The following is a 19,529-nucleotide window of genomic DNA, read 5'->3' on the forward strand; positions in this document are numbered from 1 at the left end:
CTGCACTGTGATTAAGATTTATTACTGGGCACTTTATGTAGCATATGAAACTGAAAACCACTCTTGCCATACAATTACAGTGTTGCTCATGTCTTTATCTGCTTATAAATGTTTATGTGAACATGCTGATGTTAGCATTTAGCTAAAAGCTCTTTTGCTGCAGTTTGTGCCTCTGATATACTAGGAGTATTTTAGATAGAGAAGAGGAATGAACAAAACTACTGGGCAAGTAAAAACTCAGTCAAATGACTACCAAAAAGCTACAAAAATACAAATGTACAAATAGAAGATCAGGGTATTTTTCTGCACTGACATTTTTTAGTACAAGCCAAAGAAATTTGGATTATAGCCAAAAAAAAAAAAATCACAAGCATTGAAACCATTTAATAAATTTGGAATTTCAGTAACTCAAATATAATATTTTGTGTATCAGATGATCAAATGCAGAGATGTCTGTAATAAGGCATCACAGATTCACTGCCTTTACTCTATGTGGAACAATTGTGCTGATGCGAATAGTCTCCCTACTATAAAGACACATTCTGAGCTACAAAATCTCCTGAAATTTGTGGTAAGTGACAATAATTTTAAGACCCCCAAAAGTGCTTCAGTTTTTGAGATATAAAGTATAACAGATAGAACAAAGTATAACAATTCACCAACCTGTGTTGACACCTCTGGTTCATTGAACACTTGTGGGATCAGCTTGGGCATGCTGTCCGTGCCAGAGTGACTAACACAACCGCACTGGCTGACTTGCGACAAATGCTGGATGAAGAATGGGATGCCATCCCCCAGCACTGTGTGACCAAGCTAGGGACCACCATAAGGAGGAGGTGCCAGGCTGTTGTGGCTGTGTATGGTTTTTCCGCATGCTGCTGACATCCCTGTTTGTTAAATGAATAAATTATTAAATTGCCCATATGTCTTGTTTCTTCAGACTTCAACTATCCAATCCAATAAATTACACCAAACAGGAGTTGACAGCAGAATAAGCTGTTTGGCATTGGCAGAGAAGATTTGACAAGTTTTTCACTGTACAATCTGCAAATGCATTTTCCTTACAAATGTGGGCAGCACTGTTGCCTCACAGCTAGCAGGTCTGGGTTTGACCCCACCTTGGCTCGGGCCTTTCTGTGTGGCATTTGCATGTTCTCCCCATGTTTGCCTGGGTTTTCTCTTGGTACTCCAGTTTCCTCCCACAGTTCAAAGACATGCAGTTAGGGTAATTGGTGATTGGTGAATTGCCCACAGGTGTGAATGGTTGTCTGTCTCTCTGAGTTAACCCTGTGACAGGCTGGCGACCTGTACATGGTGTACCCTGCCTCTGGCCCTATGACAACTGGGATAGGCTCCAGACCCTACCAGCAAACCCAAGTTGATGTTTCTGGGATAATCCCTACAACATTGTCAAAAAGTATAGAAATTCATTAATTATATATTCACATATTTAAACTTTCTGCCTATTGTACTTCTGTAAGGCTATATTTCCTGTACTGTATATTTTTCATACACAGAGAAAACCCCTGTCCACTGTCATTCCCAATTTGGGATGAACCAAAGCTTCCATTATGAAATTACACGAGTTCAGGTGTAGCATGTCCCACTTGGCGTTATTTGGCAGTTTGTTTGTTTTTTAATCCATGGGAAATTCCACAGTCTGTTATATTTAGCCTTAGAGACCTTAGAGAATATGAAAAACATTGTTGTGCTTTGCTCTAACTCTTGTAGGGGTATCCTGCAATTTTGATAATCTTTCCACTGCACTACAGCTGAAAACTACAAAAAAAGGAGCCACTTTAGCTGCATATTATGTAGTTGAAGGACTGCATGAAAATGGGAACATTTGAGAGTCGCAGCTTCACACATAAAAACTACTATTACGCTGTCTGGTGTTCCCCATACATTACCAAACCTACACTGCCCTCATGTGGCACCTGCGGATCACCTCAGCATCAGGTGTGATGGTGGGATCAGCTATATAACACACTACAATTGGATTCATGGTTTCCCATTTCTGGTGGTCTTATTGTATTCAAATATAGTCATTTATTATTATTATTATTATTTTGCTTGTTTGAAAAGAGTAAATATGTAATAACCTCAGATGCAGTAAACTTATTCAGGATATTTACAAAACAACAGGATAAGGCAAAAAAATATTTTCAAGATTGAATCTTCTTTAGAATAAAACTCCTTATAATGAAAGGCCTGAGTCTTTATGTTTGACATGACAGCTTTTAAAAGACCCTTTAAAAGAGCATCCTTCCAGAAATCATTACTGTACACAGGAAGCTTCTTGTTATTCTGCTTTAAAGCAGATGGTCTTGAGATCTTTTATATTAGTTAACAATTTAAGTTATTAACCATACTTTTTTCTAGTTGTTTCAATAGCTAATTTTATCTATTTCAAACATTTATCTATATTTTTGGCCTTTTTTGTTTGTTTGTTTTAGCTGTTAGCTATAGTTTACCTAGCTAATCCAAAATGTTAGCTAACAAAAACTTTTAGAAATTCTCATAGCTAAATTTATTTCAGTGCTTTTATTAATAAATTAATGAATCAAATTAAATTCTCAAACTCAATTTTTAACTGATAATCCATGGTGTCCACTGTTACTATAGATGCCCATTTTCACCTAGGCATTTTAATTTGAGCTGTATTGGTTTAAATGGTTTGTCCTACTTTGGGCAAATAATAGACAACATTTTTTATACTCTGCGGTTTCCACTGTTAGCTATATGGTTAGCTATTTCAACTATACAGTTAACTAGGGATTTTACTGCTAACAATAATAGCTATTTTTTTTTTTTTTAAATTCATACATATTCAACTGTGTATCAATACGCTTGTTAAATATTATCAGCAACTTATTCATATTATTCACCAATTTCCACTATTTATCTGTTCAGCTTACAGTTTCATTTATATATACAAACTAAAGTCAGAGTCAGCTCTGCTAACAGCAATGCTAATGTTAATTACCAAGCAAGCTATTCATCATCTCTGTCTATAGGAATGTAGAAGCTACGGAGCAGATGCCCCTTTGCCAGTTTTTCTGAATTTGTGATCTACAGTGCTGTGAAAAAGTATTTGCCTTCTTCATTTCTTAGTTTTTTACATATTTGGAACATTCACATTTTTCACATCATCAGCCAAATTTTAAAATTAGACAAAGATAATAATGTGGTTAAATATAGTTAATTCACAATTTAACATGATTAGTTTTTTTCACACAGACCCAGGTTGGTTTGGATAGCTTTTCCCCCTTAATGACTAAAATCACCATTTGAAAACTACATTTTGTATTTACTCAGGTTATCATTGTCTGATATAAAAATTTGCTTTAAACAGAAATAACTGGATTTATTATATTAAACTCTAGTAAACTGACAGTTTTATCCTTTATTAGTTCATACAGTGCACCATATGGCAGGAGCACTAATCCCTTATCAGTCATGAGGTCATTGTGTTTTTAGCTTTCCACTACAGGTCAGCTCCTCAGTGTTTGCACTCTGCAGTTACATAAATTAAACCTGGCATGTTTATGAAGATATTTTTTTCTAAAAGATTAAATTCATAATTATATCTTTAGCGTGGAGGTTTTGGAAGGACCTCATTAAGATCCTCAGACCATGGCATATCAGCACCATCTCCCCCAACTATAATTGTGTAATATGTATAAAAGACATAAAAGCAGGTTCTTCAGTGCCTCTTCTCAGGTCAGCATAGCTGCACAAAAACCAGCAAACAAGACACAGGCATACAACAAGAACCAGATGTGCTACTGCCATTCTTTTTCTCATGACATACCGATGCAGAGGGGGTGTGGTGTCACGTGGACCGGTGTTAACCGGGAGTGGTTTTTAAAAGAGAGCTCACAGACGATCCTTCCCGAGCTCTCAGCCCAGCATCAGCACACGTACACACACACATACACTTCTTACCTGAAGGACGGGAGGATGGACGCTGCATACAAGACAATCAATGGAAACTACAGACCAGAGGCAGAATCAGGGGAACAAGTCCCACGGGTAAAGCTGATTTATAGTTGACTTAAAAACCTTCTGCATTTTCTTTCTTTTAGCACAATATATAATTTTGTCAGTTTATTTGTGCTCTTTTATAGAGGTTATGTGAAACAAAGCAGCCTCAAATACTGATTCAGAGCAGTCTGTTTTTATTACAACAACAGTATAGCCAGGCAGAGCTGGAATATTCAGGGTACCAGAGCAGACAAAGCAGAGAATTACAGTGAATAGAGGTGAAAAAGAGCTGGTGATAATGGAAAAAGTCAGAGTGCAGGGTAAATAAAGTAGGTGCTGCACAAATGCAAGAAATGTGTAGGTTCCTGTTTTTGTATGTGAATGAAATGATACTCTTGAAGTCCTTTTTTAAATAATAAAATAATTAGAGGATAAGATAGATATCTTTTCTTGCCAGGTGTGATCATAAGTTAATACCTTTAATATCAGTTGTTAGCATTCAGTATCAGGTCTTTGTAACATGATTTATATGTGCGTTCCTTTTTTTAAACCAGATTTTGTATGTAAAATGATTTGTAATCTTTACTTGGAGCCCAAATTAAGAAATTCAGTCCTTCAAGATCTTCAAAAATACCCCCCCCCCCCCCCCCCCAAAAAAAAGAGAAAGGCAAAGGACATACCAAGCTTAATAAATAATTAACTAGTCTGTGATTTCATCATCTGTATTTAGTCAACTGTGAAACATCTGCAGAAAAAAATAGGATGTGTTTTGTGTGTGTGTGTTTTTCCTGAAATCCTCACTGTAAGTGTCCCCCTCACGTGTATCCTCCTCATTATAAAAGCAAAGGCTTCGAGCTTTACACCCTGCCCTGAATGGCTTTAAACTACATTACATGCTGTCGTTCTGGATATGGCAGACACACAAAACACCTATTTAACACTTTATAACGTCATGATTTACATACCTTCATTAAAAGTGTATCTGTGGCATTGCAGACTCACTATAGCTTTGAATTTAGTAACCCTCCTTTTATTTCCTGCAGTAAAACCAAGTGCATGACTTAACATATATATATGTCCTATGTTTTTATCTTAAATGTGTCTCAGCAGAGGAGAAGGGGCTCCATGTACCTGGAGGAGGACACCAATAGTAAGTCAGAGGTGATCTCCTGCATCTTTTCCTTGAAAGAAGAGGTTGGAGCTTTAGCCAGAGCCCTGAGGCTTTTTGAGGTAAGCTTTATATCTCAGTGGACAGTCCTTAGGTCCTAATGTGGGTCAGAAGCAAATTTATAAACTCTGCTCATGAATATCATTAGCAGCAACAGGACTTTTTGAATAGAATAGAATAGAATAGAATAGAATAGAATGCCTTTATTGTCATTATACAGGATGTACAATGAGATTGTTAAGGATTATCTTCAGGTAAAAGTGAAAACCACAGCAGAGCACTAAACAGGATGTAGAAAAGTTTAATACATCTATGACAGTATCTGAAAATTATGAAATGCAGTCAAAAGGACTCATTTAGTAAAAGAAAGGCTTAAAAATAGTTTATCATTTTCAGTATTTTGACAAATTTGCTTTTTGTCTTTGTTGCACATCACTTGATGTCGAATGCATTTTTTTCACAGTGCGCTTTATGGGCGATTTATTCACAAAAACGCAATGCGTTCGGTGTGTATGTAGGTTAGAAAACAAATTCGCACCCAAAAGATTCGGAATTTTGTGCCGTTTTTACGCAACGCGTTCGGTTTGTAGAAGCCTTAAGCTATATGCGAGAACTTAGCTAATGCTAAGATACAACCAACAGCAGCTTAGGTTAGCATTATGAGAAATGCTTAATATGACTCAATGATCTCTAATCTTACTAATTAGCAATCAAATTAGCAAGATTTATTTAGCTTACCACTGATATGAAAGTGGTATATATGTTAATTTGGCAAGAAAGAAAGAAAATCAAATGCTTCATTTCTGGCATAATCTTTCTCCTTTTTACACGTTGGCCTCTGCTGCTAAAACAAACAAAAAACAGCTGGCTCAATGAGATTGGTATCAGTCACCTTATAAAACTTGGCAAAAAAGAGCAAATATTGTCAAACTGTTCCTTTAAAACCGGTCCAATCTGTTGGAAATAAGAGGACTTGATGATGAAGCATTCTCGTGTCTATAGGTTACTGATTAACGTTAAACAAACAGAAACTAAAACTTAAATTGTAGAGATGTTGCTACATTACATTACATCCCAAGATCATTTATTTTAGTACCTTATTTTAATTAGTTATGCCTTTAATTATGACTGTGTTTTATGGTGTTTTTATGCTGAGTCCTTTGTGGTAAAGTTTTCATACTCCTGCTCTGACTGCTTAAAGGAGGAAACTAAACAAAGAGAGCTTATCTTACATGTTTGTGTATCAGTGGTCTGCAAACATGGCAGGTGCCTTACTGATCTCAGCTAGGGGTTCAGTAATAGTCAAACAGCAAACTGCTACAAAATTCTCCCAAACATACATGGGAATACAGTATATACAGTAGGGGAAAAAAACAAAAAAACAAAACAGAGTTTGAACAATTCTAACAAGCATTCAAGTTAATATTTGGTTTCACCACCTTTATTCTTCAACACAGCCTGAACTCTTAGGCAGTTTTCTTGTCATTTCTTTAAGTCGTCTTCAGGAATCGTTCTCCAGGCCTCTTGAAGGACATTCAAAGCTCTTCTTTGGATGATGGCCTGTCAGGATGATCCCACACTTCTTCGATAATGTTGAGGTCTGGGCTCTGGGGAGGCCAGCCCATGACTGATAGTGTTCCACTGTGCGTTTTTATATCCAGGTATGCTTTTATTGCATTGACAGTGTGTTTGGGATCATTGTCATGCTGAAAAATAAAGCAGCTGCCAATCAGACTCTTTCCAGATGGCATCGTATGGGGGATCAAAATATGATGATACATTTCTGTGTCCATAATTTCGTCAATTTCGACAAGATCCCCAACACCATTGGCTGAAATGCAGCCCCAAACAATGACAGAGCCTCCACCACGGCTGTTGTTACTCTCTCCTGACCTTCTCTGTACATTCTGACGACAATTTGTACCAAAAATTTAGATTCATTGCTCCATCAGACCTGTCGCCACGGATTTTTTAGTCCAGGTCTCGTGTAATTTGGCATACCTCAGCCTCATCTCGTTTCCCTTCCTCAACAATGGCTTCTTGACAGTCACCTTTCCACTGAGACCATTTCTGTTTTGTGTAGACAACATTGGCTCATTCAGTTAGGTGCTTTTTTAATGCTTGAATGATTCATAGGTCAGTGTTAAGTGGTTCAGCAAACAAAAAATGGTCAGGTACAAGGACTGAACTGAAAATGAGTGAAAAAGTAGCCAAAGTCCAAAGAAAAACTTTGAAAGACATTTTACACTGTACTGTATAATCTATGGTGTTCGTCCTATGTCTAGACTGTAACACAGAATAGCATTGTATTGTGCCAGAATGAGTTCTGAAGTGTGTCAATCAGAAAACACAGACTTAGTGCTGCAGTGTGCAAGTTCAAATTTTCTAGAACTGGGAAAAACAGAAGCAGCAGCACAACAATAAAACAATAAAGCGTTCCTAATGTTGTACCCATTAGAAACCATTAAAAGAAGATCCGCTTCCATTTTTTTTGTAATGACAAAGCCGTAATATTTAAAGACTAAAGCATTCACCTCTCAGGCAGCATTGTGTTTTAACACATTTTTTGAACACAATCTACATTTTAAAATCATATGTAGATGTAATTTTAAAATTTGTGCATACAATGGTGCACCTATAAAATCCAGCCAGGAAAGTATTCCAGTATATGTCATTTCTGATAACTGCATAAATTTTGATACTTCATATTTTTGCACATTTTGATGGGTGATTTTACAACATTTTATTGCTTAATGCTTCAAATCCCAAGAGCATCAGTGCGTCACTGTGTTGTTTTTTTCCTTCTCTTATCAATCAAAACTGCCTCTGTGTACGTGACTACGTGCTTGGAGTGAGTATTGGTTGGCAGCACCTTCATTGTTTAATCTTTAAATCTTGAAAGTTCTTTCAGTGTTCGAGTTTCCTTTTCTTGCTATTAAAATACTTTTTTTTTTTTAAGATTTCCTACTAAAACACTACCATAACATACAAAAAAAAAGCCATGAAAATTATGCAGTATTATTTCAGTTCATGAAAAGCATTATTGTGGATATATACATGTTTTCTTCAGCCATTTCATTTTCCACATTTTTGGGGGTGGAGATGTGGTTGTGTTGACTCTGATCAATACCAGATATGTGCCAAATGCTAGTCTCCACATGCAGCTGTAAACACCAGGACCCCCTCTGAACCTATGAGCGCCCGCTCTGCCGATCCTCCCCCTGCTCCACCCTCATCCTCCCACTCCCCCCATCTTTCCAGCTTTTCTATAAAACATCCCCAGCTGTAATGTAACACATGCTGAGTCTGCTCACGTGCTTCAAACCTAAATGGTGGTGTAAAAAACAAAGTTTTAAGAGTCTGTGGTTCATGACGTCCTTTTCTTTGCCTTTTCTTTCTTTCCTCTGATAAATTGAGCCATGTGCTAACATTTAGCCACACAGCTGTGGCATCCAGAAAGTTGCTTGTGAAATCCACTGCACTGCTTATCCATTCGCATTTCAGCACACATCTGACACAGCAGCATGGCTTTCTTGGGACAAGTCGTGCTGCACGGATGACCTGGACGGATACAGAAATGTGATCAATTTACCCCTGCGCCCCGCTGGGTTCAGGACGTAGAGTTGACTATGTTAAGCTGGACCAGGCTGCCAGTGGGGTGCACACTGAATTATACTGAATTGTCCTCATGGACAGCAGTATAAGTTAAGTTTTCAGCTTTATTGTGATGACAGAGACACAGTTTTCGATACTAAACTAATTAAAAATCAGAAAATACATAATTGAGATACTTGTAGATATCATATTTTAATTTTCTCAAGGTTTAAAGCATCAAATTTTATGTGGCTTCTCACAAAATTTCCTCATTGTAATTGGCTCAGAATCTATGAAAGATATTAGGCTTTATTTGTCAGTTTGTTTCCTGTATTGATGATCTGTTCTGTGATGGCCTCACAAATGGTTTGATGCATCACATTTTTTAATTTATTTGGCATGATTGCAATAATATACATAAAGTTGAATAATTTTGAATTTAAATGGAAAACACTCTTCTAAATGTCTCTAAGTTAATGAATCACAAAAAATGCCATCGCGGTCTCATCTTTGGTCATGTCTGCTGTGATTATTATTATTATTTTTTTTTTTTTGGGGGGGGGGGGGGGGGGGGGGGGGGGGGGGTGCATAACCACATGACCCGTAAAAATTGGCTGAATTGGATCCAGATGGGAGAAGATGTGATGTTGTGTTGCTGACGCCCTCCTCTTTAGCCAATAGTAGACCAAACACATAACATACTCCCTCCAAACAGTTATGTAAACTTGCACAAAACAAAAACACATTAAGGTGGCAATAACCGCATAAAAATGCATTTACACACAAGCCAGAACTGTTTTGCATGTTAGGATTAAAAACTATTCTTGAATTTCAACCATAAACATCTGGAAGGCTCCCAAGGGTTCCACAATTGTGCACTAACTACTACAATATGTTCTATATGCCTTTACTAAGAGAAGACATCCAGTGTCTGGCTCAGGGTCAGTGTATGGAGAGTTCAATGCAGCTGACCCAAGGTCTTCACAAAGTCTGATAAATAGCCACCAATTTACTAACAGCACAACACCCTCTAGTGATGGTGCAAAGGCGGTGCTGCAGGACAATTTTCCACCATGTTTTTATTAGAAACCCCTCTCAAACAAATTGAAAACTCCCAAAATATGTGTGGATGAGCATATAAATAAATAATAAAATAATAAGACCAATATACCAAAATCTTTCTTTGTGCAGGAGAAAGGCATCAACCTGATGCACATCGAGTCCCGTCCATCACGCATGAACAAAGAGCAGTACGAGTTCTTCATAAGCGTAGACTCTACCTGCTCTCAGGCCCTGGATGAGGTCGTTGAATCCCTGCGCACACAAATCAGCGGCCACGTTCATGAGCTAACACGCAACAAAGAGAAGAACACAGGTTAGTGAGTGTGTAATTGTGGTGAGAGGACATACACTGAACAAGTGTTACAGCTGACGCTCAGGCTCATAAAACAGAATATATGAATGATTTTTCATTTTGGCCTGAAGATGGCGCTTGATCAAAAGTCAGGGAATCTTCAAAATGATTACAAGAGGGGCATGAATATCTGCAAATAATTCATTAAAAGCTGTTTTTAATACCAGAGGAAAGTTTAAGTGTATAAAAACATAATCACCCAAAACACAGCAACAACAACAGGGATGTATATAGAGATCTATGTACAACTTTATGGTAATCTGTCCAGTAGATGAAGAAATACTGATGTTATATCATAGATGTTTCTCCTGGAGAACGCTGAAACCTGAACTCCTGGCAGTTCATCAAAGAGTCAATAACGACAATGGGGTTCATCCCCTGGAAACCAATTATTTCTTTGTGTTAATCCATCCAGTATTAACAGAAGTAGTAGTAGTAGTAATATTGTACTACATAGCTTAAATTTAAACTTTTGCTGCTTTGTGCCAATTTTGGTACTAGTCGAAAATTTAGGACCAGCAACATCTGTGCTGGCTTTTATGCCAAGCCATCCAACAGATCAAGATGTTTTATCTTCAAACACAAATTGAAAACCCGCCATCAGAAGAATAAATAAAGACAATAAGGATCATCCTGCCAGGGCCATGAATATTTTAATAATCAATCCTGTATTGATCTGATCAATGATCAATATAGACAAGACTAAGGTGCTCACAACGGATGGATCACGGGCCACTTTCCACCTCGAGGGCATAGGGATCAAACAGGTCCAAGAGTTTAAGTATCTCCATTCACTGGTCCAAGAAATAAAGGTAGCAACAACGGCGGAGATCCACAGTTGAATTGGACGGGCGTCTCAGCGTTCACCTGAACATGGTGCTTATGGAAGAAGCCCAACAGTTACTTGAAGACTGAGATTCGTCTCTACTGATCGCTGATTCTACCGTACGGACCCAAAACTTAGACTGTACTTTAACTCAATCTGAACAAGTTTGAGGTATTCCAAATGTGTTGTCTGCAACAAATTCTCAGAGTTTTGCTACGTGACCAAATTTTCAATTAAACCATCCACAACTGGTGTCAACAGCAACTAACCATGGACACAAAACAATAAAAGTTGCGCTGGTTTAACCAGAATGGACATGGACTGTCTACTGCATCTGCTCCTCCATCAAGAACAACCTGCCTGTTGGAGAATCCAACGTACCTCGCCTAAGAAAACACGGACAAAGCAAATTGAGGAGGATCTGAAGACTCCCCGACTCACCTCCACACAAGCAAAGATCGAAGCCAAGGATCGCAGTGCATGGAAGAGTATCACTAAACAAATCAGATCTATAGCAGCATTCACAGGAATGTATTGGTTGAGGGAATGACCTCCTCCACCAATTGTCAGCGAGCATGTAACCTCAAAATAACAAAGACATCTGTACTCACAATTTACAGAAATTCATCCAGTAGATTTTGAGGCAGTTCACCTTAAAATCAAAAACGTCCCACTCACAATGGCAATAAAGAGCAATCATGCTCTGGAGAGACTGAATATCTATTTGAAATGTAATCTGTTAAGATAAAATCAAGTTAAGCAAATGTAAGCACAAGTTAGCAACTGTTCAGATATTTGGGGGTGTCAGTGCAGAGCCACACAGCTGGCATGACCAAATAACAAAACAAAAAAAATCTAAAAACTGACACCACCACACTGAAACAGTCCATTGATCAGCTGGGCTTGGTGCTGGGTGGGGGGCTATGCCAGACTTAGTAATGGACAGACAGCGTCGCCAATGAGACTGATGGCCCACTGCCCCTTTTATTAGTTGTTTCCAGAATGACATTAGTTTAGCTACTGAGGCCCAACAGGCCTGGCAGGAACAGAAGAGTTTTGTGTCTCCACCCCAGACTAACCCAGGGACAGAGAACATGCCAAGGTCACGGCAGGCTGAGACAGACAGGGCCACCATGGATCCTCCTTTGACCTCGGTGTAGACACTGTGGTGTACTGGTCAGGGTCAAGTGGACAAGCAGGATATTTATGGCCTGTTTTGGAGACTGCCAAAACAGCATTATTGTCTCTGCGGGGGCCTCAGGCTGGACCACACTGCACAAATGTAGATTAATGATTGGGCCTTAGTGTTTTTTGAGTGTCATAAATCCATATGAATAAGCAGATGCCTCCCTTATGTGCCATTCTGTTGAGTGTCAAAATGCCACAGCCCTGGAAAAAAAAAAATCCTGCATGCCAAACGCATACAAGGCTGTATACCATCATCAGTATTAATCTGAACTGCAGTCATTTATATCAGTCATGAGTAAATAATAATCAGGCTGCAACTGAATTCTTTTCTTAAATGGAAAAAGTAAAAATGCTTGTTTCAGCTAAAATGATTGGTTCGTTAATCATGTCAAACAGGAATTAATTTGTCTAGTTTTTAAGTAAATGTGTATTTTTAAAAAATATTATTTAATTAAATTGTAATTTTCCACTTCTAATCACTTTATAGTAATATTTTGCACTGAACCATGACTAACAAACCTAAAGCAGCAAGATTTGCTTCTTAATCTCTGCATAATATGACAATAAAAGGACACAGAGATGGCCTTTAATCCTTCTAGCACACAGTATTTCTTAAATTTCTAAATCTTTTCCTCTGTAGGCTCTGAATGCCTAATCGACTTTGATCCAACGTTGACTAAAAACATAAATTATCAGTATTCAATAACTGCTATTATCCTCTAGTGCCATGGTTCCCTAATGACATCCAGGACCTGGACCGCTTCGCCAACCAGATCCTCAGTTATGGCTCCGAGCTGGATGCTGATCACCCGGTAAGGACTGACTCATCCATTGGCGCATCCTGCCTCACGTCCACTCACGCCCACACGCTTGTTCATGAAAAGCAGCGGAGATGACAGGCCACACTCTGCCGTCTATTCTAATGGAAACTATCTACACAGGCAAATTGATGTCATTGCTTTAATTGAGCCCCTGTAATTATAGATAATTGCTCCCTTTTGCCACCGGCATTAAAGAGAAATGTATTCATCTTAAGCTGAAAAACACTCTACAAAGGCTTCATTTGAATATGTATGTGCGTTTGGCCTTCCCAAAGGATTTCCACCTTTGATTTAGCTCCGAGTGGCTCGGCTGCGATCATCAGATCTAACATGGCTTTTATTTGTATGTGTGTGTGTGTGTGTGTGTGTGTGTGTGTGTGTTTGTGTGTGTGTGTGTGTGTGTGCGCTTTCAGGGCTTCACGGATCCAGTATACAGAGCCCGCAGGAAGGAGTTTGCAGACATTGCCTACAACTACAGACAGTAACTACTCCTAGTTAATATCTTTATGCTTATAGAGAGTTTATGGGTTAAAAAAAGCTGAGTTTAAGTAGTGTGTAAAAAGGCTCCTGGTCTTTGTGCAGCCAAAGTATTATTCTCATGTTGCTCAAATACTGCTGACAAATGATGACATGAACTCTCTCAATAGAATATATATATTTTTAAAAAAAGAGTATATTATTATTATGTGTACAGATTAAAAAAAAGATTTTAAAAAGTTATAGTTTCAGAGAGTACCCAAACCCACGAAGCAGAGGCAGGTAAAGTAAAATGAAAAAAAACTTCTATGGTTGTTAGAAAAAAAAAAAAAAACAGAAACAGGAAAAACAAAGTCCAAAAGCCAGAAGAACAAATCAGGAATTCATAACAGGAGCTAGAAACTCAAGGAACTCCAGAGGAAATTCACAGAGCATAAAGAGATGATCTGACAAAGAGAAAGACACCGGGGGGGCAACGTTTGCCATCAGAAGAGCTCTTTTTGACCAACAACAACAAAAAAAAAACTCTGTATCCATCCACTCAGCAAAATTAAGAGAAAAAGGCTCCGAGAAATAGATGTCGGCAATTTTGGTGACAAGAAATTGGTAGAAAATCAGAAGGGAGGGAAATCAGATGCAGATGAAGACGAGACACAGGCGGAAATAATCGACAGGGTAGACAAAGGCAGGAACTGAGGGCACAGGAAACTCAAAGAAAATTAAAATAAAAGTGGAAACAAGGAAGAGAAGGACAATCTGAACAAAGCAACACAAGAAAGAATATCTATAAAATTAAAACAGGATCCAAAATTCAACAAAACAAAAAGCCAGGACCATAGCACTAATTTTATTTAAAAGTGATACAGTTAAGGATAATAATTTCAATAAAATAAATTAACATGTAGCGGAAAATGAGGCGCCGGCACTCATTCCAGTTTATATTCATGTACCTAATGCGGAGCATCTGAACACAAAAATGTAAAGCAGGAATACAACAATACAAAATAATACATTAATATTTACCCATGTTTTGTTGTACTTCATAATTTACAAATATCTGAGCAGTTACTTAGTATTTTCTTACAACATTCAGTGTTTTCATCCAGTAAAAAATGACATAATTCCTTCTAAGAAAGCCATTACTGCAGTATTAGGAAATTAATATTTTCCATAGCATATGCAATACTTAAAAATATATATTACAGCCTCTTATTGTATTATTTGTTTTTATTTTGGATTTATTTTTCTTTATTTTTACATTATTTTGGGGAATCTTCTTTTTCTCAATTTGTACCTTCATAATCTATTTTGTTCTCATTTTGTTTTTATTTTATTGAGGTGTTCTACTTTTTTCTACAGGTTGTTTTTATTGTCTTGGCTGCTGCAGTAACTACATAAATAATTATATTTATAGCAAATATGTCGTCAATTATGAACAAATAAGTTACAGATTCATTACATCATCTTTTAAATTATTTTAAGGGCAGTTAGAATATAAATTGATGCCATATTTGTTTTTTGATACTACCACTCCATGCATACAACTACAGGGCTTTCTGAAGCCCAGACATTACCATGGTGGAGTTTTTATTGGTCTTAATGCTCGAAAGCCATCACACTAAAACCAACATTAATAGATTTTTTTTTTTTAGTAAAGTCCACATCAGTGCATAAAACACAGGATTTTAACTCCTTCTTTAGCTGCTGAATGCTATGGTATGCTCAGCACCTAGTCACTAACCTGGGAAGTTCATTAAAATTTATTACTGAGACTAAAGAGAAAAAACTAAAACCGATATGTTGCAGGTGTTTGATTACAAAATGGAAAAATTAAAGTGTGGTAGTGTTGCGTTTATGAGCAATACATAGCTACTGTTGTGACCTTTGATCCAGCGGCCAGCCCATTCCCAAGGTGGAGTACACAGAGGAGGAGAAGGCCACATGGGGCACGGTGTTCAGGGGGCTGAAGACTCTGTACCCGACTCACGCCTGCCGCGAACACAACCGGGTCTTCCCCCTGCTGGAGAAATACTGCGGCTACAGGCCGGACAACATCCCACAGCTGGAGGACGTGTCGCGCTTCTTGATGTGTAAGTCCACGCTTAAAAATGACTTCTTCATTTCACTCCAAACATTTTAACACCCAAACATGACATTTTAACCCCTCTGTTTATTGATGTAAATGAAAAATAAAGATATGTGTTCACTATTAACCAGCTGCTTATTAGGAGCAACATTAGTGGCACATTTGCTCTTTTTTAGTCAGCGTAAAGAATTTTAAAATGTTATTATTAAATTTATTACATAAAATAAACATATTAATGCCTTTTCTACATGGCCACTTTCAGCACTAACACACTTCCCTCATAACCTCCTAATTATTCCCTAAGAAAGCAGATATTTACACATTTTCTTCTAATGATTGATATAAATAGAGAAACTGTTCCTGTTATGATTCACTCAACATCACACAGTATATAAAAACCAAATGTATGAGTCATCATTCAGTTCATTTTGGAAACCCCTACTTCCCCCCCTCCCCGCCCGCTCTTATTCAACACAAACAAAGCGCTGACCGTCTCGCCTCTTTCATCTCCTGCAGCGTGCACAGGTTTCCGGCTTCGCCCCGTAGCCGGCCTGCTCTCATCCCGCGACTTCCTGGCTGGACTCGCCTTCCGTGTCTTCCATTCCACGCAGTACATTCGCCACGGCTCCAAGCCCACGTACACACCTGAGCCGTGAGTGTCTCGCTCTATAAAGCTAAATAAATTACAGATGAACTACAACAGGCAAACTATGAGGATATTACTGTCTGTCTTACTATCGGATGCACTGAAAGCTGTGACTGTGGTAATCATTGGCATATTAATTATTCATTGGCATTCAGCAGTGCATCCTTTTAATTTGTGTGACAAGTTATTGTTGCCCATTTCTTCTAATTGCTGATGATACTGAGAGCAAGTAAAGTTTCCTAAATTAAAGAGTAAATTCTGTTTCTACACCAGGGATATCTGCCACGAGCTGCTGGGACACGTTCCTCTGTTTGCTGATCCAAGCTTTGCGCAGTTCTCACAGGTAACATTACAAAGGACCTGTTATATTATTGAAATTAAACCAAGAGTGATATAAAATCCTACTCTGGGGTTAAAAAAAAAGAAAAGGTTGCACAAAAGTTTATCTCGGCCTTATCTGATCCATATGCTTTGATTCCACCCTCACCCACAGGAAATTGGACTTGCATCTCTCGGAGCGCCAGATGAGTACATTGAAAAACTTGCTACTGTGAGTACTGTGTACAAGACAAACAGTAGTATTAGAAATGAGCTTTCTAATTATGAAAGATTGCATCAATCTAGAGCGCATTAAATAACCCGTTTCTTAACCGAACAGGCTGTTCTGACATGCAGGGTAAACAGGTTTAACTGATAATAGTAATTACATTCCTGTTTAAATTATAGAGCCCTGGGATTGATGTTTGAATTTTCTCATTTGGGCTTCGCTCCTCTCCTGTGTCCTCGTGTGTCAGATTGTAGTGTCTGTTTGGTTTCATTGTGAGTCTGTTTTGGTTTATTAGAGCTTTTTTGTGCACTTGTATTTTAAGCTTTTTAGTTCTTGTTATGACTTCTAATTATTGTTATTTGTGCTTAGTTTCATCACCTTATTCTTTCCTGCTTTTTGTGCATAAGTCACATGTCATGACCCAGGTGTGTCTCCCTCAGGTGTACTGGTTCACTGTGGAGTTTGGCCTCTGTAAGCAGGGCTCTGAGATCAAAGCCTATGGAGCCGGTCTGCTTTCATCATTCGGAGAGCTGGAGGTAAGAAGGAGCTGAGTCACAGCGACAAAGCACAAACTGCTTTTTTTGTATAACACATTTGCCTTGTTGCACAACATCAGGCAGTGGGTTAGTGGTCCACTCAGGTTCAGGTTTAATGTGTCACTGGGGGAGTCGCTCAGCAGGGAGACAGTGAAGTGGTTCAGTGGGTAAGCACTCAGGTGGGGGCAGAGAAAGGATGAATGACTTGCTTTTGAGGTCACGAGTTACATCAGCGGCTGTCAGCAGAGGATGTGCACTCAAGTCAGCAGAGTCCTAAATCATGCCACACTTCCTGTTTACAGACAGGAATATAGATGCTCATTGAGAGAATAAAACAGTTAAAAAAACAAAACAAAACTGTGTTTTCTGTACTGGTTTCTTTCAGTACTCTTTAACAGAAAAGCCCAAACTTCTGCCTTTCGACCCCGAGAAGACGAGCGTCCAGAAGTACCCGATCACAGAGTACCAGCCGGTTTACTTTGTGGCAGAGAGCTTTGAAGATGCCAAAGACAAAGTCAGGTAAGACGAGCAACTCATTTATTTTTTACATTTTCTAGAGTACGTTTATGATGCTTGATCAACATTAATCGCCTCTTTGTCTGCAGGAAATTTGCAGCCACGATCCCCAAACCTTTCTCAGTGCGCTACAACCCCTACACTCAAAGCATCGAAGTGCTGGACAACACCCAGCAGCTCAGGAACCTGGCAGACAGCATCAACAGTAAGCAGATTCGATCAAATTACATTTTACTAAATGTTCTGGAAATGTCACATTAAATGTGTTAAATTGACTGAATGAAAAACACTTCAGTAACTTACTGGAAGAAAACAAAGAGCACTGACCAAAGCTAGCAAGAGAATCCAGGAAACACAACTATACAATCAGCCAGAGGAGGACTAATTAAGTAAACAGGTGCAGAGTGAGACACAGGCGGAAGTAATCAAGACAGTCAGTCGGACAGGAAGTGGAAAGCAGAAGAAGACACCAGAGGAAACTGTCAAAGTAAAACAGGAAATAACCCAAAAGATGCAGGCTTTTCTGGAAATCAGTGTCAGCACACCACGTTGAGGGGCGTCTCAATTTCTAAAACGCATGTGGAGGACAGGGGAGGATGCACATGTGTATCCTTTGTGGACGTGTTTTTACTTTAAAGTGTGTAAGAGGCCTGGCACACAGCTGGAATATACAAAGCATAGTAGGATGACTCTTTAAACAGCTCACGTGTGCAATTAAAAATGATTGCACCATGTTGTGCATTTAATTAAATGCGGGCCTAAATATGAAGCATGTGATGAGCACTAACACACAGCAGCAGTCCAACTTTTCCTTTCCTTCTGTTTCAGGTGAGATGGGGAAATTGTGTGAAGCCCTGCGGAAGCTGGAGTAACTGCACAGGAGATCAGATCCTGAGAATCTCTTCTCTGCTTCTGTAAACCGCACGCTTGGAGATTTCTCTGTATTAAAACACATATGCAAGTCTGATAGTGACCATATTCCTGTAATTCAGCAAGTAGGCAACTTGAAATTTTAGTTAGCTGTAGCCTGTTATGCAGAATAGTAAGGCATGTCAGATTATAGCCACCTTAATGTTACTGAAAGAATAGCTTTTTGAAATAAGAGCATTGTATAATCAGCATCTCTTTATTAACTTTTAGTTTCTAATTTCATTAACAGGCCTGCATAAATCAGGTTGTTATGCATTTAAAATGACAGGATTATTTCTGTTATCTTTAATTTAATTTGGATTAATTAAATGTTTTGTATATGCATGAAAGTTTTTAATAAATATCTCTTCACTCTGACTTTCATTTCTGTGTCTGCTGTTTCCCCTTTTATCCTTTAATGTTCCCCTAAATTATTATAGTGAGGGAACAACAGCCTCTAATGCCCACGTGAGGCCTGCTTCATAGATGCCCATATGTGAGTTGCATCTGTAGAGTTTATGGATTTAACTGATAACTATCACTCCACCTTTCTGCACAACATAATCACATCTGCCCCCCCCCCAAAAAAAAGAAAAAAAAACTGCTGCCTTCCTTCATCTTTAAAATACAGTTTGTGGTTTATCCTTGGAAGAAACGGACTGCAAAGCATTCTGGGTGCTGTAGGATATTCTTCTTCGTTTAACACCCTTTAAAACACCATACAGGTACCTCATATAGTAACGAACATCATAACCTTCACGGCAGTAAGATTTTCTATTTATAACCAGGACTGTGTAACGTTTATGTAACCCTT

At 38.4% G+C, this 19,529-nt stretch overlaps 1 protein-coding gene across 2 annotated transcripts; it reads left to right on the plus strand.

The window, feature by feature from the left end:
* Positions 1-3,876: 3,876 nt before the first annotated feature.
* On the plus strand, positions 3,877-19,064 carry pah (phenylalanine hydroxylase). Of its 2 annotated transcripts, none has more exons than XM_030719986.1 (13): positions 3,877-4,035; positions 5,095-5,217; positions 9,941-10,124; positions 12,901-12,989; positions 13,412-13,479; positions 15,369-15,565; positions 16,078-16,213; positions 16,481-16,550; positions 16,701-16,757; positions 17,195-17,290; positions 17,676-17,809; positions 17,896-18,011; positions 18,635-19,064. In XM_030719986.1, the coding sequence occupies exons 1-13, from the start codon at positions 3,964-3,966 to the stop codon at positions 18,676-18,678; spliced, it is 1,386 nt and encodes a 461-aa protein (XP_030575846.1). In that variant the 5' UTR covers positions 3,877-3,963; the 3' UTR covers positions 18,679-19,064. The 2 variants fall into 2 exon arrangements, with proteins under 2 accessions (XP_030575846.1, XP_030575847.1); XM_030719987.1 differs by having other exon boundaries at positions 5,098-5,217; positions 18,635-19,063.
* The last annotated feature ends 465 nt before the right edge of the window (positions 19,065-19,529 follow it).

This window comes from Archocentrus centrarchus, chromosome 23 (genome assembly GCF_007364275.1).
Source record: "Archocentrus centrarchus isolate MPI-CPG fArcCen1 chromosome 23, fArcCen1, whole genome shotgun sequence".
Taxonomy (NCBI): Eukaryota; Metazoa; Chordata; class Actinopteri; order Cichliformes; family Cichlidae; genus Archocentrus; species Archocentrus centrarchus.